General features: G+C 39.5%; 1 protein-coding gene across 2 annotated transcripts; it reads left to right on the forward strand.

Moving 5' to 3' along the window:
- The first annotated feature begins 224 nt into the window (after positions 1 to 224).
- Positions 225 to 19,755, forward strand: WSB1 (WD repeat and SOCS box containing 1). Of its 2 annotated transcripts, none has more exons than XR_003116239.1 (10): positions 225 to 638; positions 7,857 to 8,025; positions 9,438 to 9,706; positions 10,840 to 10,971; positions 12,809 to 12,909; positions 13,795 to 15,330; positions 16,166 to 16,279; positions 17,640 to 17,747; positions 18,313 to 18,905; positions 18,951 to 19,755. XR_003116239.1 is itself a non-coding variant. In XM_025362880.1 (10 exons), exons 1-9 carry the CDS (start codon positions 599 to 601, stop codon positions 18,470 to 18,472), a joined length of 1,173 nt encoding a protein of 390 aa, XP_025218665.1. In that variant the 5' UTR covers positions 289 to 598; the 3' UTR covers positions 18,473 to 18,905; positions 18,951 to 19,755. The 2 variants fall into 2 exon arrangements, 1 of the variants encoding a protein (XP_025218665.1); XM_025362880.1 differs by having other exon boundaries at positions 289 to 638; positions 7,950 to 8,025; positions 15,158 to 15,330.
- The last annotated feature ends 1,275 nt before the right edge of the window (positions 19,756 to 21,030 follow it).

Genomic DNA, 21,030 nt, shown 5'->3' on the forward strand with positions numbered 1-21,030 from the left:
GTTTAAGTTCCATGCAATCTTTAAGCTAGAAGGCTAATAATACAGTTCTCTGCTTGCCCTTTTCAAAGGCACTTCAGCTTATAAACTCCATATCAGACATCCAAGCCCAGAAGACGCCACAGGCTTACAGGCACAGTCAGCGGACCCAGCCTGGGCTGGATCTCCCCTTGCAAGGCCCCCAGGTAACACCCGCGCGCTAGCGCCGGCCCCGGAGATCACGTCCCGTGCGTTGGGAGGCGGAGCCACGGGTTCTGACGTCACGTGGCCGCGCCCCTGCCGCCCAGTTATCTCCCGCGCCGCCCGCCATTTTGACTTCAGTGTCTCGTTTGCGGTCGGCAGCGTTGTGGGAACTGACTTGCTCCGCAGGCGCCAGGCTGGGTACAGGGTCTATTGTCTGTGTTTGACTCCGTACTTTGGTCTGAGGCCTTCGGGAGCTTTCCCGGGGCAGTTAGCAGAAGCCGCAGCGGCCGCCCCCGCCCGTCTCCGCTGCCCCGGCCCGGGGGGGGACCAACCCCTAGTCACGCCCCTCAGCGTTCGCCACTCTCTTCTCTGTCGTTGGGTCCGCATCGTATTCCCGGAATCAGACGGTGCCCCATAGATGGCCAGCTTTCCCCCGAGGGTCAACGAGAAAGAGATCGGTGAGGACTGGGACCGTGGGTGGGCGCGTGAGGGCCGGGGAAAGGCAGGGACTCCCCGGAGGAGGTTTAGGAGGAAGCGACTCCGAGGTGCGCCAGGGCCAGCCCAAGAGCGAGGAGGAGGAAGCCGCCTCGATAGGAGTTGGTGGGGGTTGGGAGGGGGCGGGTAAACGCCACCGACGTGGATGCAGCACCTACTGTGCTCCCTCGCGGTTAGTGTGCGGCTGGGGCGGGCACGGAACCCGGTTTCTTCGTCGGAGGTCCGCGCAGGGCTCTTGTCCTGGGAGTTCCTGGCTCAGGACTTGACTGTCGAGTGGACAGGGAAGGGCCACTCAGGGGCTTTAGGTTTACAATGGGGAAAAGTAAACTTGTGGATTCCGAGCGGTAACGAAAGGAGGGGGTCCTCGTGTGTACCAACCACACTTAGATGAGAAATGAGACGGAAGAGGTCCCAATAGCCTGGCAAAAGTAATACGGTATTTTAAAAAATGTTGTGGCGTTAAGAAACGCAGCGGTTCGGGGGAGGAGACTCTTTCAGAATTATCTTTCAAACACATAAGGGAGGAGCTGGGCGGTTGGGTGGAGTGACCGAAGGAAAGCTTTTGTGCGGAAGAGGAAACTCTGGAAAGGCTTCTCTGGCTTAGTGTACCCCTCGCCGGCCGAGTAAAGGGCAATTAGTGTTGAAGGTTGTGCGTCCACACCTACTTAGTGGTTAAATAATGCACGTCGCATTATTTAAATCCTCTTTTAAAGTAAAATAACTGGAACAACGTTTGATGGTGTTGGGGGTGCTGTACATTGGCTGACACACTCAGCAAACACTGATCTTACTGTGTTAAGTAGTAATTAGCTGTGGCCACTGAGCAGAGAGCATTTACATTTTCTTGAAGTGAATGTGTGCCTTTACTAAGTACAAGGAGGAGTTATTTCTAGAGAAGGAAAGAGGCTGAAGTAGCCAAAACGCCCGCTCTCTTCTATGTGGGTGAATTTTTATATCTAGAAACAGCTGTTTTAGAATTCTGGACTTTTGTTGTCTTAGGGGTGATTGATTAGGAAGGGACTTTAACCCTGGTTTTAATAACCATTTTTAAAGATACAAACACAGAAAAAAAGGAAAAAAATTGCAGCAGAGTTCACACAGAAAAAAGAAAAAAAAGATGCAAAGAACACAAAATTTGTGTCCAGTTATTATTTTAAGTGTATTTTAAGACTAGAAAGTATATTGCGAAGTGGGACAAAGAACTCAAAAGTTCTTATCAGTTCAGTGGGTTTTTCTTTTACTTACTTCACTACACCATAATGTTATAGACGAGTAATCTGCCTTTTTTTTAATCTGTATTTTACTTTCATCGTGATAAACCATTTTGAAAACTTTCCGGTCCTGTTTTTTGTTTGTTTTTTCTTTTGAGACGGAGTTTTTGCTCTTGTTGCCCAGGCTGGAGTGCACCATCTTGGCTCACTGCAACCTCCGCCTCCCGGGTTCAAGCGATTCTCCTGCCTCAGCCTCCCGAGTAGCTGGGATTACAGGCATCGCCTCCACACCCGGCTAATTTTTGTGTTTTTAGTAGAGATGGGGTTTCTCCATGTTGGTCAGGCTGGTCTCGAACTCCCGACCTCAGGTGATCCGCCCGCCTCTGCCTCCCAAAGTGCTAGGATTACAGACTTGAGCCACCGCGCCCGGATTTCCGGTTCTGTTTTCTAAGAGATGGATAGCATACCTACATAAAGTAGAACCATCCACTAAGTGTTCCCCCGCCAGCCCCTGGTTTTCTTTTCTTTTCTTTTCTTTTTTCTTTCTTTTTTTTTTTTTTTTCGTATTTAAGTCTCAGTGTTATTTCCTGGATATGGTATAAAAAGTTACTAGTACAAGGTTAAACATTTCTCCTGTGTAGCTTTTTAAATCTATGATTAAGGATTTACGTTTTTTCTTTTCTTGGGTGTTAATTAAAAGCCAAGCCAAGTTTAATTTCTCGAAGACATACAGAGAGTAGAGGCAAGATTCCATGAATGATCAAATAATTCTGTATAATGCTACTGCCCTCTTTCGCAAGGCACAGCCATAGATTGTCCCTTTCTAGTTATGAAATTTTGGGGAGGAATGTAAAGAAGGAGCTAAATCTGATTTGCTTGGTTCAGCAGTGACTCAGATGATATGTTATTATTTTACAGATATTAATAATGTAGTGTTGTATCTTATGGCTGATTTCCCGTGGCAGGCAGCCTTTCCCTTAACAAGGTCATTAAATCATACATTTCTGTAGCTAACATTAAACAGTTACAGATAATGTAATAAAGGTTTAACTTAAAAATTTTTTTTCAAAGCACTTTATTACAAACTTTGTGCTAGGTTTATAAAATTGTGCCAGTATTTAAATTGAGCGCTTAAAACGTTTTATTAAAGTGCCAAAGGCAATTTGATATACCTGTTATCCAGCAAAGAAACACAATCAAGACAATTATTAGTAATTTTTAACAGATTAATGCATTTATTTGGCAGGTTTTATAATGGCTCTATTTCTTGAGTTTGTATATATTTGAGAATTATGTTATAAATGTTATTATTTCATTGTCTCTGCTATCCGAACCAATTTTTTAGTAATTGTTACCGCTCTTTTGCTTTTTTTTTTTTTCCTTTTGAGACTGAGTCTCGCTCTGTCGTCCAGGCTGGAGTACAGTAGTGCAATCTCAGCTTACTGCAACCTCCACCTCTCAGGATCAAGCGATTTTCCTGCCTTACCCTCCCGAGTAGCTGGGATTACAGGTTCATGCCACCACACCGGGCTTATTTTTTGTATTTTTAGTACAGACGGGGGAAGGGGGGTTTCACCGTGTTGGCCAAGCTGGTCTGAAACTCCTGACCTCAGGTGATCCACCCTCCTCGGCCTCCCAAAGTGCTGGGATTACAGGCGTGAGCCACTGCCTCCGGCCTACTCTTTTTTTTTTTTTTTTTTTTTTTTGAGACAGAGTCTTGCTCTGTCACCCAAGCTGGAGTGTGGTGGTGAAATCTTGGCTCTCTGCAACCTCTGCCTCCTGGGCTCAAGCAATTCTGCCACCTCAGCCTGGGACTACAGGTACATGCCATCACACTTGTTATTTTTTAAAATTTTTTGTAGAGACGAGGTACTCTATATATCCTAGGCTGGTCTCAAACTCATGGGCTCAAGTGATCCATTCACCTTGGCCTACCAGAGTGTTGGGATTACCAGTATGCCTGTCCTATTACCACTGTACACAAGGCGTTCCATGATTGTGGTCAAGGTAGAAGAAAAATATAGAGTAACCTTAAAATACAATCTAGACCAGGCACGGTGGCTCATGCCTGTAATCCCAGCACTTTGGGAGGCTGAGGCGGGCAGATCACCTGAGGTCAGGAGTTCAAGACCAGCCTGGCCAACATGGTGAAACTCCATCTCTACCAAAATATACAAAAATTAGCTGGGCGTGGTGGTGGGCACCATGATGGTACATACCTATGATCTCAGCTACTCAGGAGGCTGAGGCAGGGAGAATTGCTTGAATCCAGGAGGCGGAGGTTGCAGTGAGCAGAGATCATGCCACTGCACTCCAGCCTGGGCAACAGAGCAAGCCTCTGTCTCAAAAAAAAAAAAAAAAAGAAAGAAAATCTTGTATGAGAAATTTAGTCTCTCTTATGCTTGCTAAGGGAGAGCTTAATTTTAGTCTCATTTACTAGATGTTCTTGAAATTGAATGCAAGGGCTGTTCCTCATCGTATACAAGTTGCGTAAATATTCTCTGTAGAGACTTTTAAGTTGAATTTTAAACTTGCTTCCCTTATATGTGAACTTAGCTTTTTTTTTTCCCTCCTAAAATTTATGAGTTTTAAAAGATAGATGTGGTTAAACAGGAATCCAAGTTAAAAAAAAATATGCCTGATGCAGTGACTTATGCCTTCATCTCCCCACTTTGGGAAACCAAGATGGGAGGATCGCTTGAGGCCAGAAGCTGGAGACCAGCCTGGGCAACATAGCAAGACCCTATCTATAAAAAATTGGTTTTTTGCCGGGTGCGGTGGCTCATACCTGTAATCCGAGCACTTTGGCAGGCTGAGGCAGGTGGATCACGAGATCAGTAGTTCAAGACCAGCCTGACCAACATGATGAAACCCTGTCTCTACTAAAAATACAAAAAATAATAATAACAATTAGGGTGTGGTGGTGCATGCCTGTAATCCCAGCTACTTGGGAGGCTGAGGCAGGAGAATTGCTTGAACCCAGGAGGCGAAGGTTACAGTAAGCCAAGATCAAGCCGCTGTACTCCATCCTGGGTGACAGAGCAAGACTCTGTCTTAAAAAAAAGGAAAAAAAGTTTGTTTTTGTTTTTTTAAGTTAGCCAAGTGTGGGGGCATGTGCCCGTAGTCCCTGCTATAGCTACTCAGGAGGTTGAGGCAGGAGGATCATTTAAGCCTACGAGTTTGCCTCTGCACTCCAGCCTTGGCAACAGAGCAAGACCCTGTCTAAAAAAATTAGGCAGGCAGGGGTTGCAAATTCAGAGGCCAGGCATATAAAGAACCCTGGTAAAAGGAACAAATAAGGCTGTGGGTTTGGAAAAATATAAGGAAACCTGAGCACCATGCTGTTTCTGAAATCATTTGTATGTTAAAAGTATCTGCAGGCATTTGAGGGTCACTAAGTTTGTGAATTTTGTATTAAGAAAGTTATGTGGCTCACACCTGTAATCCCAGTACTTTGGGAGGCTGAAGGTGGGAAGATCACTTGAGCCCAGGAGTTTGAGACAGCCTGGGCAACAAAGGGAGAACCTACCTCTACAAAAATAAAAACATTAACTGGGTGTGGTGGTGCATGTCTGTGGACCCAGCTGCTTGGGAGGCCGAGGCAGGAGGATCGCCTGAGCCTGGGAGGTCGAGGCTACAGTGCCCCGTTATTGTGCTACTGCACTCCAGCCTGGGTGACAGAGTGAGACCCTGACTCAAGAAAACAGAAAGTTACGTGACTGCCAGTAAAGTTAATGTCATCTTAAGCTGTGCTAATACGGGGTGGGCGGGTGGGTGAGGGACTCTGCAGCTTTGATTAAACCACACCTGAAGTATTGTGGTTAGTTCTGGGTGCCACTTTGATGAGGGCCACTACTAACTAGAATTTATCCAGAAAGGTATGATGAAGTTAGGATGGGAAATGGACTTGAAACCATGTGATCTAAGGTATGATTGGAAGGATAGAGATCTTTTAGCCTGGTAAAAAGATTTCATTCATGGCTATCTTCAATATATAAATGTTATGAGGATAGCAGTAGGCTTATTCTCTTAGGTCAGAATCAGTACTGAGTGGGTAGAGTGGTAGGAGGAAGACTTTGAGTCATTAAAAGCCGTCTCAGTTGCACCAAAATAGTGTAAGCCTAATTATGAATATCATAAAAACCACACCTATTTGTTAAGGTGTCAAGAGTTGGGCAGATAACATATTTAAATCACTGTAGAATGGGAGCATAAATGTGTGCTTTCATATTCATTCAATAAATATTTACTGAGCACCTGTCATATGCCAGGTGCTATACTAGCTATTGTCGGAGCATACATTCAAACTGAACAAGTACGTTTTGGGGGGTGTGTGTGTGTGTGTATGTGTGTGTGTGTGTAAGTATGTATGTATGTGTCCATGTCCAGGTTCTCTAACTATAGCAGTGTAAGTGGTTCTTACATGAACAGCAATACATAGACTATATTAAAGGTTAGGTGTTGGAAAGTTTAAACCAGAAATACATAAAAATATATTACTATACACTGTGCAATTGACCAGACAACTGACCACAAAATAGATAATAGGGAAAATTAAGACCAACCCAAAATAGGTGATACACTAATAAAGAAGCTCCTTTCCCCAAATTGAGGAAATTCTGAGTTTGCATGCATACATTGCAGTATGAGCTTGTTGATCATACTTGTTAAATATGGAAGTAGTATTCTCCATATACTCTGGTAATATGCCAATTTTTGTTAGGAATACAAAATTTTAGTAATCTGAATTTAAAATTGTCCATTTTTTGTCCTTAAAAAACAAAATACTTCATTTTTGAGTCAGTGTAAGGCCCATTAGGAAGACTCTTAAGGACCACTATTTGAGAATCACAAATATAACGCATTTTGGTTTTATTTCTTTTTTTTTTTTTTTTTTTTTTTTTTAATGACAGAGTCTTCCTTTGTCACCCAGTCTGGAGTGCAGTGATGCAGTCTTGGCTCACTGCAATCTCCACCTCCGAGGTTCAAGCAGTTCTTATGCCTCAGCCTTCCAAGAAGCTGGTATTACACGCATGCTCCAGCATACCACCATGCCCAGCTATAATGCATTTTCTTTTATTTTAGCTTTTTTCTTTTTGAGACAGAGTCTCACTCCACCCAGGCTGGAGTACAGTGGCACTTTCTTGGCTTATTGCAACCTCCGCCTCCTGGGTTCAGGCAATTCTCTTACCTCATCCTGGGATTACAGGTGCCCACCACCACGCCCAGCTGATTTTTGCATTTTTAGTAGAGACAGGGTTTCACCATGTTGACCAGGCTGGTCTCGAACTCCAGACCTCAAGTGATCCACCTGTCTCAGCCTCCCAAAATGTTGGGATTACAGGTGTAAGCAACTACACCCGGCCTATAATGCATTTCTAAAGCACTGGTTGGACTAGACAACCTTTAAGTCTCTTCTAGTTCTGAGGGTTTTGTGATTTTTATGACCTGGGCCTGAAAAGGATACAAATATTTGTTTGGATAGCATGTTTTATAGTGCTTTCCTTTGAGTAATGGTGTAATATTGTATTTTATAGTGAGGTATAGTTTTTGAAAGCTAAGAAATTTAATTTGGAAGATACTTTTCTTGCCAACTAAGTTTAATTTCTTGCATTTTAAATGTTAATAATTTGATGAGAACATAATACAATGCAAAAGTTAGGACTTTTATAATTGTTAAGGCTAATTGGTCATCACATTATTATTACTTGACCAGATTTTTTACTGAAACTTTCTTAAAAACTCTTGTATTGGGAAATTTTAGGGAAATCACTTTATCAAAACTTGGAGATAGTCATTATCATTAAGGAGTCTTCATATACTGCATACCCCCGGTTAGAGGATGGAATGCAGAACTCATTATACTTTGCATAGAAGAGGGAAGAAACTCAATCCCAAAGTAATATGGAAGCAGTCTCACATGTATTGTTGGTTATATATGATATCAAGTATTTTTATTTTTCCTTTTAGTGAGATCACGTACTATAGGTGAACTTTTAGCTCCTGCAGCTCCTTTTGACAAGAAATGTGGTCGTGAAAATTGGACTGTTGCTTTTGCTCCAGATGGTTCATACTTTGCTTGGTCACAAGGACATCGCACAGTAAAACTTGTTCCGTGGTCCCAGTGCCTTCAGAACTTGTAAGACTTTTTCTTTTCTGTATTTTGTATCTGTTTGTGGAATTTACTATTTTCTCTCAGTGTAGGGTAATAAAAACATTTTGATATTTAAGTTTTACTTTATAGATGGTGTTGTGAGTTTTAGTCATGGGCTGAATATATTTATTGGAAATTTTGTGTAAAGAATTCTTTGGGCCGGGCGCAGTGGCTCAGGCCGGTAATCCCAGCACTTTGGGAGGCCAACGCAGGCAGATCACTTGAGGTCGGGAGTTTGAGACCAGCCTGGCCAATATGGTGAAACCCCATCTCTACTGAAAATACAAAGACTAGCTGGGCATGGTGTGGCACACCTGTAGTCCCAGCTACTCAGGAGGCTGAGGCAGAAGGATTGCTTGAACCCAGGAGTCGGAGGTTGCAGTGAGTCGAGATAACACCACTGCATTCCAGCCTGGGTGACAGAGCCAAACTCTGTCTCAAAAGAAAAAAAGAATTGTCTCATCTTATTTATACATTAAGTTTTTCTGTACATTAAAGTCAGATTGTGTCTAACAAATGCATATATATAGTGTTGTGCCAGAGCAGGTGACTTCTGTGATGTGAAGCTTTTTGGATTCACTTGGATTTTATAACATGTTGTTGGATAACTCTGATGCATAGTAGTAGAGACGGGTTTTACCATTTTGGCCAGGCTGGTCTCGAACTCCTGACTTCAGGTGATCCACCCTCCTCAGCCTCCCAAAGTGCTAGGATTACAGGCGTGAGCCACTGAGCCTGGGCTTTTGTTGTTGTTGTTGTTTTTGTTTTTAACGGACTTATGGTCCCTCTGCTTGGGGTAAATTGAGTTTGGATGTTTGTTGAATGTTTTTCTAAAATGTATAATATGCTATATTGGATCTTTCCCTGTTTTTTTTGTATCTAGTAGACCTTCATGGTTATAGTCACTAATGTTCTCATTATGTATTACTTGAGGTCTAGAACCTATGGGAAACTGGTCATGGTTTGAGGATTTTTTTTTTCTCCCTTAAGGCAATTTTCTGATATCAGCTTGACCATATCTTAAGTTACTGGGGTTTTTTTGTTTGGTTGGTTGGTTTTTGCTTATTTGTATTTGTGTTTTTAGGTTGAAGGGAGCACCAGTTGATACGGTGGTTTTTAGGAAATTTTGGGAGGCAAATAAGTTATAATATAAATTGCTTTATTGTTGAACTTACTAGTCAGTCACTGAGAATTTCTATTAATGACCTGAATTTATTCGGTCCTTCTCTCGTAGTTCAAATATCAACCTTTCCCTTCCTATCTATAGGATTCTGTTGTTATTTGGTGTCATTATAATAACATTGAGGTTATTTTAACAAACGGTTGTAATTATTCAATGTCCAGAGGAGTCCAGAGTGAATAATAATACAATTTCCATCTGACTTCCCCCACCCCAGTCTCTTGCATGGCACCAAGAATGTTACCAATTCAAGCAGTTTAAGATTGCCAAGACAAAATAGTGATGGTGGTCAGAAAAATAAGCCTCGTGAACATATTATAGACTGTGGAGATATAGTCTGGAGTCTTGCTTTTGGGTCGTCAGTTCCAGAAAAACAGAGTCGCTGTGTAAATATAGAATGGCATCGCTTCAGATTTGGACAAGATCAGCTACTTCTTGCTACAGGGTTGAACAATGGGCGTATCAAAATATGGGATGTATATACAGGTATGGATTCATAGTTTTTAAAGCAAATGTATTATTTTGTGATGCAGGGCACTACTCATAGGCACTGGAATTAGGATTTGAGGATTTCAGCTTACTGAAAAGCAAGAATTGATGGCATAAGTGTGTCTTTATAATTGACCTGAATATCACCTTCTTCAGCTCATCATTTTAATTTAGGAAAATGATAGAGTTCATATTGCTTCATCACTCTTTAGAGAGTAGTATAGTAGGAAAGGCTTTTCTAGGGAATGTTTAATTAGTTGTCCTTTATAACCTAGTTACTTAGTTAATGACTCACATGTCAAGGTGTTTTCTTTGTACTTTTTCAATGATTAATAGCTTAGAGGTTTTCAAGGTAAATCATATTTCAACAATCATTATCTCAACTTGGAAAGGTTTAGTGAAAGTTTAGATAGGTTGAGAAGTTAAATTCTTTGGGCAACTAAAAATCAATGTGTTGCTTATTGCCTAAAACACTTTCTGGCATATAATATTACTCAAAAATGTAAAGGATTTTTAAAGAAGCATTAAAACAACATGTACATTAGAACATAACAAGTGATACTAACATAGGTGATAATGAGTCAAAATCTGGGTTCTTGAAAAAAGTAAGATGAACACATAGATTTTCTTAGAAAACAAAGCTCTTACAGTATTATTTAAATACATTTTTTTCACTGGGATCATGTTAGAAAACTAAAGTTGTGGGATAACATGTATCTTTTGGGGAGCTTAACTTTCCTAGGCCAGGGAAATAACAAGCAAAGAAATAATTTGATTTTATATTTTAAAGTTCATGCCTGTAATTCCAGCACTTTGGGAGGCCAAAACTGGGGGATCACTTGAGCCCAGGAGTTCTAGACCAGCCTGGGCAACATGGTGAGACTCCATCACTACAAAAAAAAAAAAAAAAAAAAAAGCGAGCCATGGTGACTTGTAACTATAGTTCCAACTATTTCGGAGGCTGAGGGAGGGGAATTGCTTGAACCTAGGAGGTTGAGGCTGTAGTGAGCCAAGATTGTGCCATTGCACTCGAGCCTGAGTGACAGAGTGAGACCCTGTCTCAAGAAAAATAAGAACAAAACAAAAACATATTAATACTGTCTTTTTTCTCCCTTTTCTATCATATTTAGGAAAACTCCTCCTTAACTTGGTAGATCATACTGAAGTGGTCAGAGATTTAACTTTTGCTCCAGATGGAAGCTTGATCCTGGTGTCAGCTTCAAGAGACAAAACTCTCAGAGTGTGGGACCTGAAAGATGATGGTATGTCTTTTTTTCCAAGCTATGAACTAGGATTCGTTTCTTGATATTACTATTGAGAGGTATTGGGAACATTTGGGGCATTTGACTTTAAAAATGGCATGTGATCAAAGTTCCTTTTCTCTGCCTAACATTTTGGCTCCTTTCCTGAATAGATCAAAGAAAAACATAAACGTGACCCAGAATAGGAGCCAACAGTTATTCGAAGTAAATGATCTGATATTATTCAGAAACTCATAGATCTGTATCAACTATCTGAGGACCAAATATGGATCAGATTTAGGGTTTTATGGAACCAGTCTGTTTATGTCCCCTTAGGGAGGGTTATTAACTTATTGCATTGGCTTAGGGAAAATTTAGGTAGATCTTGAAGTAACTTAGTATCTAATAAAATTTTAATTAAAACATGACCTACATGCCAGAATTTATAATATGTAAATATTAGTAAGCATTATAATAAATTGGCTAGGTTAAGAAATACTTTTATAAAAAGTGAAAGATTTACTGTCCAATACAATAGAAAGATATGTTGGTGTCAAGTACTCACCTTTCTCTAAGCCTTACAAAGTTTTGGAGATGCTACCTCATTTGAGATGAGCATCTCTTCCCCTTTCTTAGTCCCTAATGAAAGAGTTTATATGTTTAGCTAAAACCTTAAATTTAAGGTCTGTTGGTGCTCTAACAGCCTCAAGCTAGAGGTTAACAGGCTTGCCTAGGGGTAATAAAGCTTTAATTGAATTAGTAGGAAACAAAACCCTCAGATCTGGAAATGTTCCAGCTGATAAATAGTAACCATTCCTTAATAAAGTACTATGCTAACATTAACAAGTCATGAAGGACCTTCTCTGCGTTTTATCTGCTCAGCCGTTGAGGTGCAAAGGGATCCCAACAATTGAAATATTTTAATAATTTTTATTTTATTTTGCATATCGAATGATGCTTGCTTATCTCAAACTAATTTCAGCAATGTACATGTTTTAAGAACATAGGCTTAGTAAAATATAAGCTCCAAGATAGTGGGGTCCTTGCCTTATTTCCAGCTATATCCTCAGTGTCGGCATAGGGCCTGGCATGCATAGGCACTCAGTAAGGTTTTGTAAAACTAAGAGTTCAGTATACTTAAGCATAGCTGTGTGCTGTGGGCATAATACACAAGGACTTTGGAGTGGGTTGTAGGTTTTCAAAAAGGAAGAATGAAAAGGCATTTTGAAGATGGTCAAGTTTCTTAACTTTTAAAATAAGGGGATTGAACTAAAAATTTGGTCTTCTGTAGATGGGGTGGGGCTAGGGTGTCCCAGACTTTTTCTGTCACTTAGGCTGGAGTTCTGTGGTGCCATCTCAGCTCACTGCAGCCTCTGCCTCCCAGGTTCAAGTAATTCTTGTGCCTCAGCTTCCCAAGTAGCTAGGATTACCGGCATGCGCCACCATGCCTGGCTAATTTTTTAAATTTTTTTTTTAGTAGAGATGAGTTTCACCCTGTTGGCCAGACTAGTCTCGAACTCCTGGCCTCAAGCGATCCACCCACCTCAGCCTCCCAAAGTGTTGGAATTACAGACAAGAGCCATCAGGCCAGGCCCCAGACTACTTCTTGAAGTGCTAGATGTTAAATATTTGAGGCTTGTGAACCATGCTGTCTGCTGTAGAGCACAACGTAAACACATGGACAGGATTGTGTTCCAGTAAAATTTAAAATAAGCAGCTGGTGTATGTCAGTAACCCTTGTTACAGATAAATTACTTTCAGCTATAAATGTTTGTGATCCTTTGATTTACTGCTGTTTTGAAATACTGCTCATTTGAAGTGGATTCTAGGGTTAATACAGGTTGTTTCTTTTGTTCAGGAAACATGATGAAAGTATTGAGGGGACATCAGAATTGGGTGTACAGCTGTGCATTCTCTCCTGACTCTTCTATGCTGTGTTCAGTCGGAGCCAGTAAAGCAGTATGTGTCAAAGTTCTTGTACATTAACTGTGAATTGGATTATGATACTGTGTGCATAATCATTTTAAATCTAAGTAACCTATGAAGTTTGTGCTCGGTGTCATGAATATTTTAAATGTTTTATTTCATGATGGGGGAGAATTTGCATGAAGGAAATTAAATATAGTTATTGATTGCCAAGTGAGAAGTTGGATTGTTTTTAGAGATAATAGAAAATGAGGGGCATATTAGGGTTTTCTTTTTTGTTTGTTTGGTTTTTTTTTGTAAGTCTAGAAAAGTTTATGTGCTGTAGAAGAGATCTAGTCTATATGTTAAGACATTCCCTTGCTAATTATTTTCTTCTCTGTTGTTCTATTTTTTTGGTCCAGTTTGCTGTTTTTAAAGTTTTGAGTCCCAGCTGGTCCTGTACATTTAACTGAAAAAAAGTAACTTAAAATAATATAAAAATAGCACTCATGTATGTCCTAGAGTTAAGTTATAGGTGAAATTTGATACTGTTTGTTTTATATAGCATACCTATAGACAGCTTAAGTAAAGTGACTGTTAAGAGGGTTATGCTTATTGATGAACTCTTTTAGTTGTTTACCATTTCTAAGTTAGTGTAGTTAAATTGATCTCAGTAGCTAAAAATATTTATAAAATGGTTGAAGTCCAAATACATGTGATAATTACAATACACTTTGAATTAATGGGGGGTGGGAGACTAGTTGAAATACATTTTATTTACCCAAGGAGTATGTTAAAATGATAGTTATAAATGTTGGAAGTTTAAAACAAGATACTCAGTTTAGGTCTTTACAAATCATAAGAAGAACAAAATTAGATGTTGACATTGCTATTTTAGGCTGTGTGTTTTCCATATGCTTCTTGCTTTCCCTGTCACAGGTGGTGGCAGCAATATTGGTGTGATTGAGGTTATGCTGGCACCACTCGCACACAGGCGCACAATGGTGTTAGCTGGGCAGAAAGAGTGGCATCTCTGGCTACCGGGCTGGGGGCGACCTTTACCATAGGATGAAGTAACCTTGCATTCGGCTGCAAGGTGTACTGTACGTACACAGGTGCTGGTCGATGTCCACTTTCTGCTTTTCTTTCTTTCTTTTTTCTTTTTTAAAGTAATTTTCCCCACAGTAAAATTCACTGACTCCTGAGTAAATTGATTTTCCGATTTTATGGATTTGGGAGTCTGACAAGTGAAACCAATTTAATATAAAGTGTTTGGCTTTCAAATGGTTTCTCTGTGCTGTTTTTTGGAATTCTTTAAAATTCCAGAGATACCTTACATCTTTGATTCATTTTAAAATTTGTACTTATTTTCTTTTAGAAATAATGTATTATGTCTGTGCAGAAAAAAAAAAAAAAAAAGCAAAAAGGATTGCTTTACTCCAAGAGGAGAGATTGTCTTATTAGGATAAACCTCCAAGCTCACATTTAATGTAACAGACTGAAGTAAACATTAGAATCCTATTTAGAGCTATTCTGCACAGTTAACTACTGATCTTTAGAATCTAAAATTGTATGTGAACTTATTCTTAAATAATTGAACCGTTTTATACTTCAAATGACTTATGATTGTGGTCAGTTTGGGAAAAATAAGATGGTTAAATTTTGATTTATTGAAATGTAATTGTATTATTTTCATAAAATAGCATTTTCATTTTGTAATGTGGTTTAACATCCTTGTTGTTTGCCAAAGAAATTTCATTTGGCTGTGAATATTCTATTTGCTTGCAGTATCTGTTTCTCTTCCTAGGCTCAAGTTGGTGACCCAAGCCTATTGTAAACAAGTGATTATCTCAAAGGGAGATGCCAATGGAGTAACAATTTGTTAACCTTACGTTTTCTGTCTGTATATTTTTTTAAAAATCTGGTAGTTTCTGGAAAAAAAGAGAAGGGGGTTTGTAGTACTTAACCCTATTTATTTCCGTATATTTTAGTTAATTAGTTTTTGGAATAAATGGATTTCAGTATAGCTTTGTGGTTAAATTGCATTGCCTTTATTTTATGTTTAGGCTTATTTTTAAATTAACATTTAACAGAAACATTTGAAGTAGAATTTGCATGTCTGCCTTAATTAACTTAAAGACTGATTTTAATCTGACTATGACACTGAGCGTATTCTTTAAATTACTCATAATTTATAATGCTTAATATAATCTTAATTAAATTTAGCAGTTTTAGTTTAAGATGTGCCATTTTGTCCTCTGTGTGTCTGAATGAAGCTATAACATTTGCCTTTTTATTGCAGGTTTTCCTTTGGAATATGGATAAATACACCATGATACGGAAACTAGAAGGACATCACCATGATGTGGTAGCTTGTGACTTTTCTCCTGATGGAGCATTACTGGCTACTGCATCTTACGATACTCGAGTATATATCTGGGATCCACATAATGGAGACATTCTAATGGAATTTGGGTGGGTACAACATGAATTATTTTAGTCTATAATTCATCTCTGCTTATCAAGTTATGTGAATAATTTAATTAGAATCACCAACATATGAAACCTAAAATTACAGTCTATTGTAATTTAAAATGTTGGCATTATTTAAGTTCTTGACTAATGGAAAGCGTTAGACATAAATTCTGAAAGTAAATTTGGCTGTCTTGATACAAGTCTTGCTGCTTAACAGTACCCAGCTATCTATAGAAGTACTAATTATGTTTAGAGTTTTTGTTGGAGAAAAACAGTTAAAACCAAAGTTGGACTTCATCTTACTATCCTAAATCATAAAATGTGTATATATATATATATATATATATTTTTTTTTTTTTTTTTTTTTTTTTTTTTCTGAGACAGAGTCTTGCTCTGTCGCCGGGCTAGAGTGCAGTGGCGCGATCTCAGCTCACTGCAACCTCCACCTCCTGGGTTCAAGCAGTTCTCCTGCCTCAGCCTCCTGAGTAGCTGGGACTACAGGCGCGTGCCACCACACCTAGCTAATTTTTGTATTTTTAGTAGAGACAGTTTCACCATGTTGGCCAGGATGGTCTCAATCTCTTGAACTCGTGATCCATCTGCCTCGGCCTCCCAAAGTGTTGGGATTACAGGCGTGAGCCACTGTCCCCGGCCATAAAATATTAATTCTTTTCAGGTGACTTTTAATTTGGATGTATCATTTCTACTCAATCTTCTCAGTTATATTAACTAAGGCTACTTTAAACACTATTCAAAGACAGATGTACTTTGTACCTAGGTAATTTTGTTTTCTTGAAGTGACTGATATCCACTAAAAACATGTATTTGACCTCAGGCACCTGTTTCCCCCACCTACTCCAATATTTGCTGGAGGAGCAAATGACCGGTGGGTACGATCTGTATCTTTTAGCCATGATGGACTGCATATTGCAAGCCTTGCTGATGATAAGTAAGTATGTGCATTATAGCTTGACTGACTTACCTTTACCTTTTACATTCTTAAGCCTTAAAGCCTTTCTGCAGTTAAGAGTTTTAGTATCTCTTCCTCAACACAAGCCCCTGGGAGATTTTGTTGTGTCTTAAAGAATATCAGCCAGAACAATTATCTGTGTAAACTAAAGATAATGCATGCCTCTCCCTGTGTTTCTTGTTTAACTTGTTTAGGCATAGTGGGTTGATTTTTAGTCAGCTTTTAGCCCAGCTTATAGAGATTTTTTAAAGTAATGTCTTAAAGGTTGAAGCAAAAGGAAATTTCTAAAGTGAAACAAATAATAAAACCAAAAGAATTACAAATAAATAATAATTTGTATCCACCACGATTGAGACTAGAATGTGAAAGAAATATCACATGAATGAGATGTGCTGCTTATTGGTAAGAAGCAGAAACTAGTTGCAATCATCTCATTTTCACATCCTTTTATCATTACAGTGTTCATGCGTATAGCATTGAGTAGTTTGGTAACATCAATTCATAAGGCAACTCTTCTTTTTCCAGAATATTAGCAAACATATGGAGAGAGGTTTTTTTTTGTTTGTCCGCAACCATTGTTTTCCTGTTTGCTCAGATAGATTCTGCATATTAGTTCTCTGCTGTATTTGTAGACACATTCGGCCTAGGTGAAAAGCTTTTTTTCCTTTCCTGTTTTTTTGTTTGTTTGTTTTTTGGAGACAGGGTCTTGCCTCGTTGCCCAGGCTATAGTGCAGTGGCAAATCACATCTCACCACAACCTTGATTTTCTGGGCTCAGGTGATCCTCCCACCTCAGCCTTCTGAGTAGCTTGTACCACAGGGGTACACTACCACACCTGGCTAATTTTTTAAAAAAAATTTTGTGGAGACACAGGCTCCCGATGTCGCCCAAGCTGGTCTTAAAGTCCTGGGCTTAAGCAGTCCACGCACTTCAGCCTCCCAAAGTGTGTGGGATTATGGTTGTGAGCTACCAGGCTCACCTAGCTTTTCAAAATGTCTTGGGAAAAGGGTGAAACAGACTAGAAGTTGATTGTATTGTAAGTGTAGGAAAGTAAGGAGAAAGCTTCCAGGTGTGAACATTCTAGGTTTGAACACTGGGAAGGAGGAAAGGCAACCATGCATTGTAGTCTCTTAAGTGAAAGTTTATCCAGTTTACCAACTGGTATTATAGACCTTAAAATATTTTATAATTGTATAAATCAAGTTACAATAATTGCCTGTTGGTGTGATTTGTGTATTTTGTGACTCATAACTCAATGGTGTTTCTTTCTAAATTTTAAAAAAGTTGCTTTTACCTTACATTTTCTACAAGATAACTAAATAATTTATTTTGTTTTCAGAATGGTGAGGTTCTGGAGAATTGATGAGGATTATCCAGTGCAAGTTGCACCTTTGAGCAATGGTCTTTGCTGTGCCTTCTCTACTGATGGCAGTGTTTTAGCTGCTGGGTAAATATATTTCTCTCTTTTTTTTTTTTTTTTGAGATGAAGTCCCCCAGGCTGGAATACAATGGTGCAATCTCTGCTCACTGTAGCCTCCGCCTCCCAGTTCAAGGAGATTCTCTTGCCTCAGCCTCCCGAGTAGCTGGGACTACAGGTGCACACCACCACTCCTGGCTAATTTGTTTGTTTGTTTGTTTGTTTTTCCAGTAGAGTCGGGGTTTCACCATGTTGGCCTGGCTGGTCTCAAACTCCTGACCCTGACCTCAAGTGATCTTCCCGCCTCAGCTTCCCACAGTGCTGGGATTACAGGCTTGAGCCACCACACCTGGCTTTCTTTAAGGGGCAACTTAAGGTGGCTTTTAGCAGCTAGTAGTTTATTGTTAGTAAAATTCTAATAAGTGTTCTTATATAGTAGTGTTACCTTGTTATAGAATACATCATTGGTTAGTTCTTCCTAGTGTGAAGTTTGTGACTCCAGTACTCACATGTATTGGATGATAGTTGTTTGAGCTGTAGCGACATTGAAATACATATACCTGGGTGACTAACCATGTGCTTTGTTTCTGTTTAGGACACATGACGGAAGTGTGTATTTTTGGGCCACTCCACGGCAGGTCCCTAGCCTGCAACATTTATGTCGCATGTCAATCCGAAGAGTGATGCCCACCCAAGAAGTCCAGGAGCTGCCAGTTCCTTCCAAGCTTTTGGAGTTTCTCTCCTATCGTATTTAGAAGATTCTGCCTTTCCTAGTAGTAGGGACTGACAGAATACACTTAACACAAACCTCAAGCTTTACTGACTTCAGTTATCTGTTTTTAAAGACATAGAAGATTTATTTAATTTGATATGTTCTTGTAATGCATTTTGATCAGTTGAGCTTTTAAAATATTATTTATAGATAATAGAAATATTTCTGAACATATCAAAAATAAACTTTTTAAAAGATTTAACTGTGAAAACATATACATACATGTATATATTTAGATATAAGCTGCTATATGTTGAGTGGACCCTTTTGCTTTTCTGATTTTTAGTTCTGACATGTATATATTGCTTCAGTAGAGCCACAATATGTATCTTTGCTGTAAAGCATAAGGAATTTTTAAATTCTGGGACACTGAGTTAGATGGTACATATTGTCTTAAGAAAGTTGAATTGGGTGAGGTGTGGCAGCTCATGCTTATAATCCCATCAGTTTGGGAGGCTGAGGCGGGCAGATCACCTGAGGTCAGCAGTTTGAGAGCAGCCAGGCAAACATGACGAAACTCTGTCTCTACTAAAAATACAAAAAAAGAAATTGGCCAGGCGTGGTAGTGCGCACCTGTAGTCCCAGCTACTTGGGAGGCTGAGGCAGGAGAATTGCTTGAACCCAGGAGGTGGAGGTTGCAGTGAGCCAAGATCACACACTGCACTCCAGCCTGGGCAACAGAGCGAGACTCCATCTCAAAAAAAAAATAGTTGTGTTGCCTCATACAAAATGTATTTGGTTTTGTTGGAGAGTGTCAGACTGACCTGGAAGTGAAACACAGTTTATATACAGGGAAAGGATTTTATTATCCTTAGGAGTGTCATCCAAGACATAGAGCTTGAATGTGACATTATTTAAAAATAACAACAAAGAAGGCAGAGCCAGGATATAACTAGAAAAAGGATGTCTTTTTTATTACTCCCCCTCTAAACACTGCTGCTGCCTTAATTTTAGAAAGCAGCTTACTAGTTTACCCTTGTGAAGTATTATAAATTGTTGTGAATTTGAAAAGTCCATCTACTGTATTACTGCTAAATATGTTGTTTGTACTGAGGGACAATTATTTTAAGACCATGGATTTTAAAAAAAAACAAAAAAACACTATGTTTCTGCAGGGGATGATATTGGTGAGTTGCCAAAGAAGCAATACAGTATATCTGCTTTTGCCTTCTGTTATCTTACCTGCAGATATTAAGAATGTATGCATTATGTAAAATGCTCAATTATATATTTTTGTTGAGTTTTTTTAATTAAAGACTTGTAAAACAGTATATTGCAAATGTTTCTTAAATAGGTTAGGTGGAGTACTTTCTATCTGTCTCCATTGTAAGATTGATGGTACACCATGGGCAAATCAAGCAAAAAGGACAATGAAGAAAGAATGCAGGACTCAGGCGCTGCTCTAGAGTTCATTCAGGGCTCCCCGAGTGCAGCAACTCTTATGGTGGTTTTGTTTTTGGGAGAACTGTTGTGATAATGCGTATTTTAAAAGCATAGGGAAGCTCTAGAACACAGGAAAGTGACTACTAAGTAAAAGAAAAATATCTTTTAATGGGGAACTACCAGCCTATAGTAAGCCTATCTGGTTAAAGTAGTTATTATGAAAATCTAGCAGTCTGGGTCCTTTGAGAAGGCATAAAAAAAACAAAACTCTTATGAGCCATGTGTGATTTTGAAGACTCATTTTCTCTGAGAAATTATTTGGAAGTTCCTATGGTTAGCTCTGTTAAGGAATGTAAAAATTTATAGGCGGTGTAGGTTGTCAATTTGAAGGCCAGTAGAAAATCTGCTCAAGTTACTTCTTGAGGATCATCTATATTTTACAAAAAGAAGCACAAAAAGCATCTAATCTTTATACTTCTTGTGACTTTTTTTCCCCTGTATTTTACTTTGTAATATATCAGCTTTATAATTCTAAAATACACTGGCCGGGCACAGTGGCTCACACCTATAGTCCCAGCACTTCAGGAGGCCAAGGCAGGTGGGTCAGTTAAGGCCAGGAGTTCATGACCAGCCTGACCAAATAGTGAAACCCCTGTCTCTACTAAAATTATAAAAATTAGCCGGGCATGGTGGCAGGTGCGTGTACTAGCTACTTAGGAGGCTGAGGCAAGAGAATTGCTTGAACTGGAGAAATGGAGTTTGCAGTGAGCTGAGATTGTGCAACTGCACTCCAGCCTGGGTGACAGTGAGACTCTCTCTAAATAAATAAATAAGATACCATTACTTTTCACACCGTTGCATTATTTTTACTTTCCACACCAACATATCCAGTAAAGAAAAAAAGTTTTTTTTTTTTTTTTTTTTTTTGAGCCTCACACTGTCACCCGGGCTGGAGTGCAAGGGTACAATCTCGGCTCACTGCCGCCTCCACCTCCTGGGTTCAAGCGATTCTCCTGCCTCAGCCTTCCAAGTAGCTGGGATTACAGGCACTCCCCACCATGCCCAGCTAATTTTTTTTTTTTTTTTTTTTTTTTTTTTTGTATTTTTAGTAGAGATGGGGTTTCAGTATGTTGGCCAGACTGGTCTCAAACTCCTGAC

Source organism: Theropithecus gelada, chromosome 16 (assembly GCF_003255815.1).
Source record: "Theropithecus gelada isolate Dixy chromosome 16, Tgel_1.0, whole genome shotgun sequence".
Taxonomy (NCBI): Eukaryota; Metazoa; Chordata; class Mammalia; order Primates; family Cercopithecidae; genus Theropithecus; species Theropithecus gelada.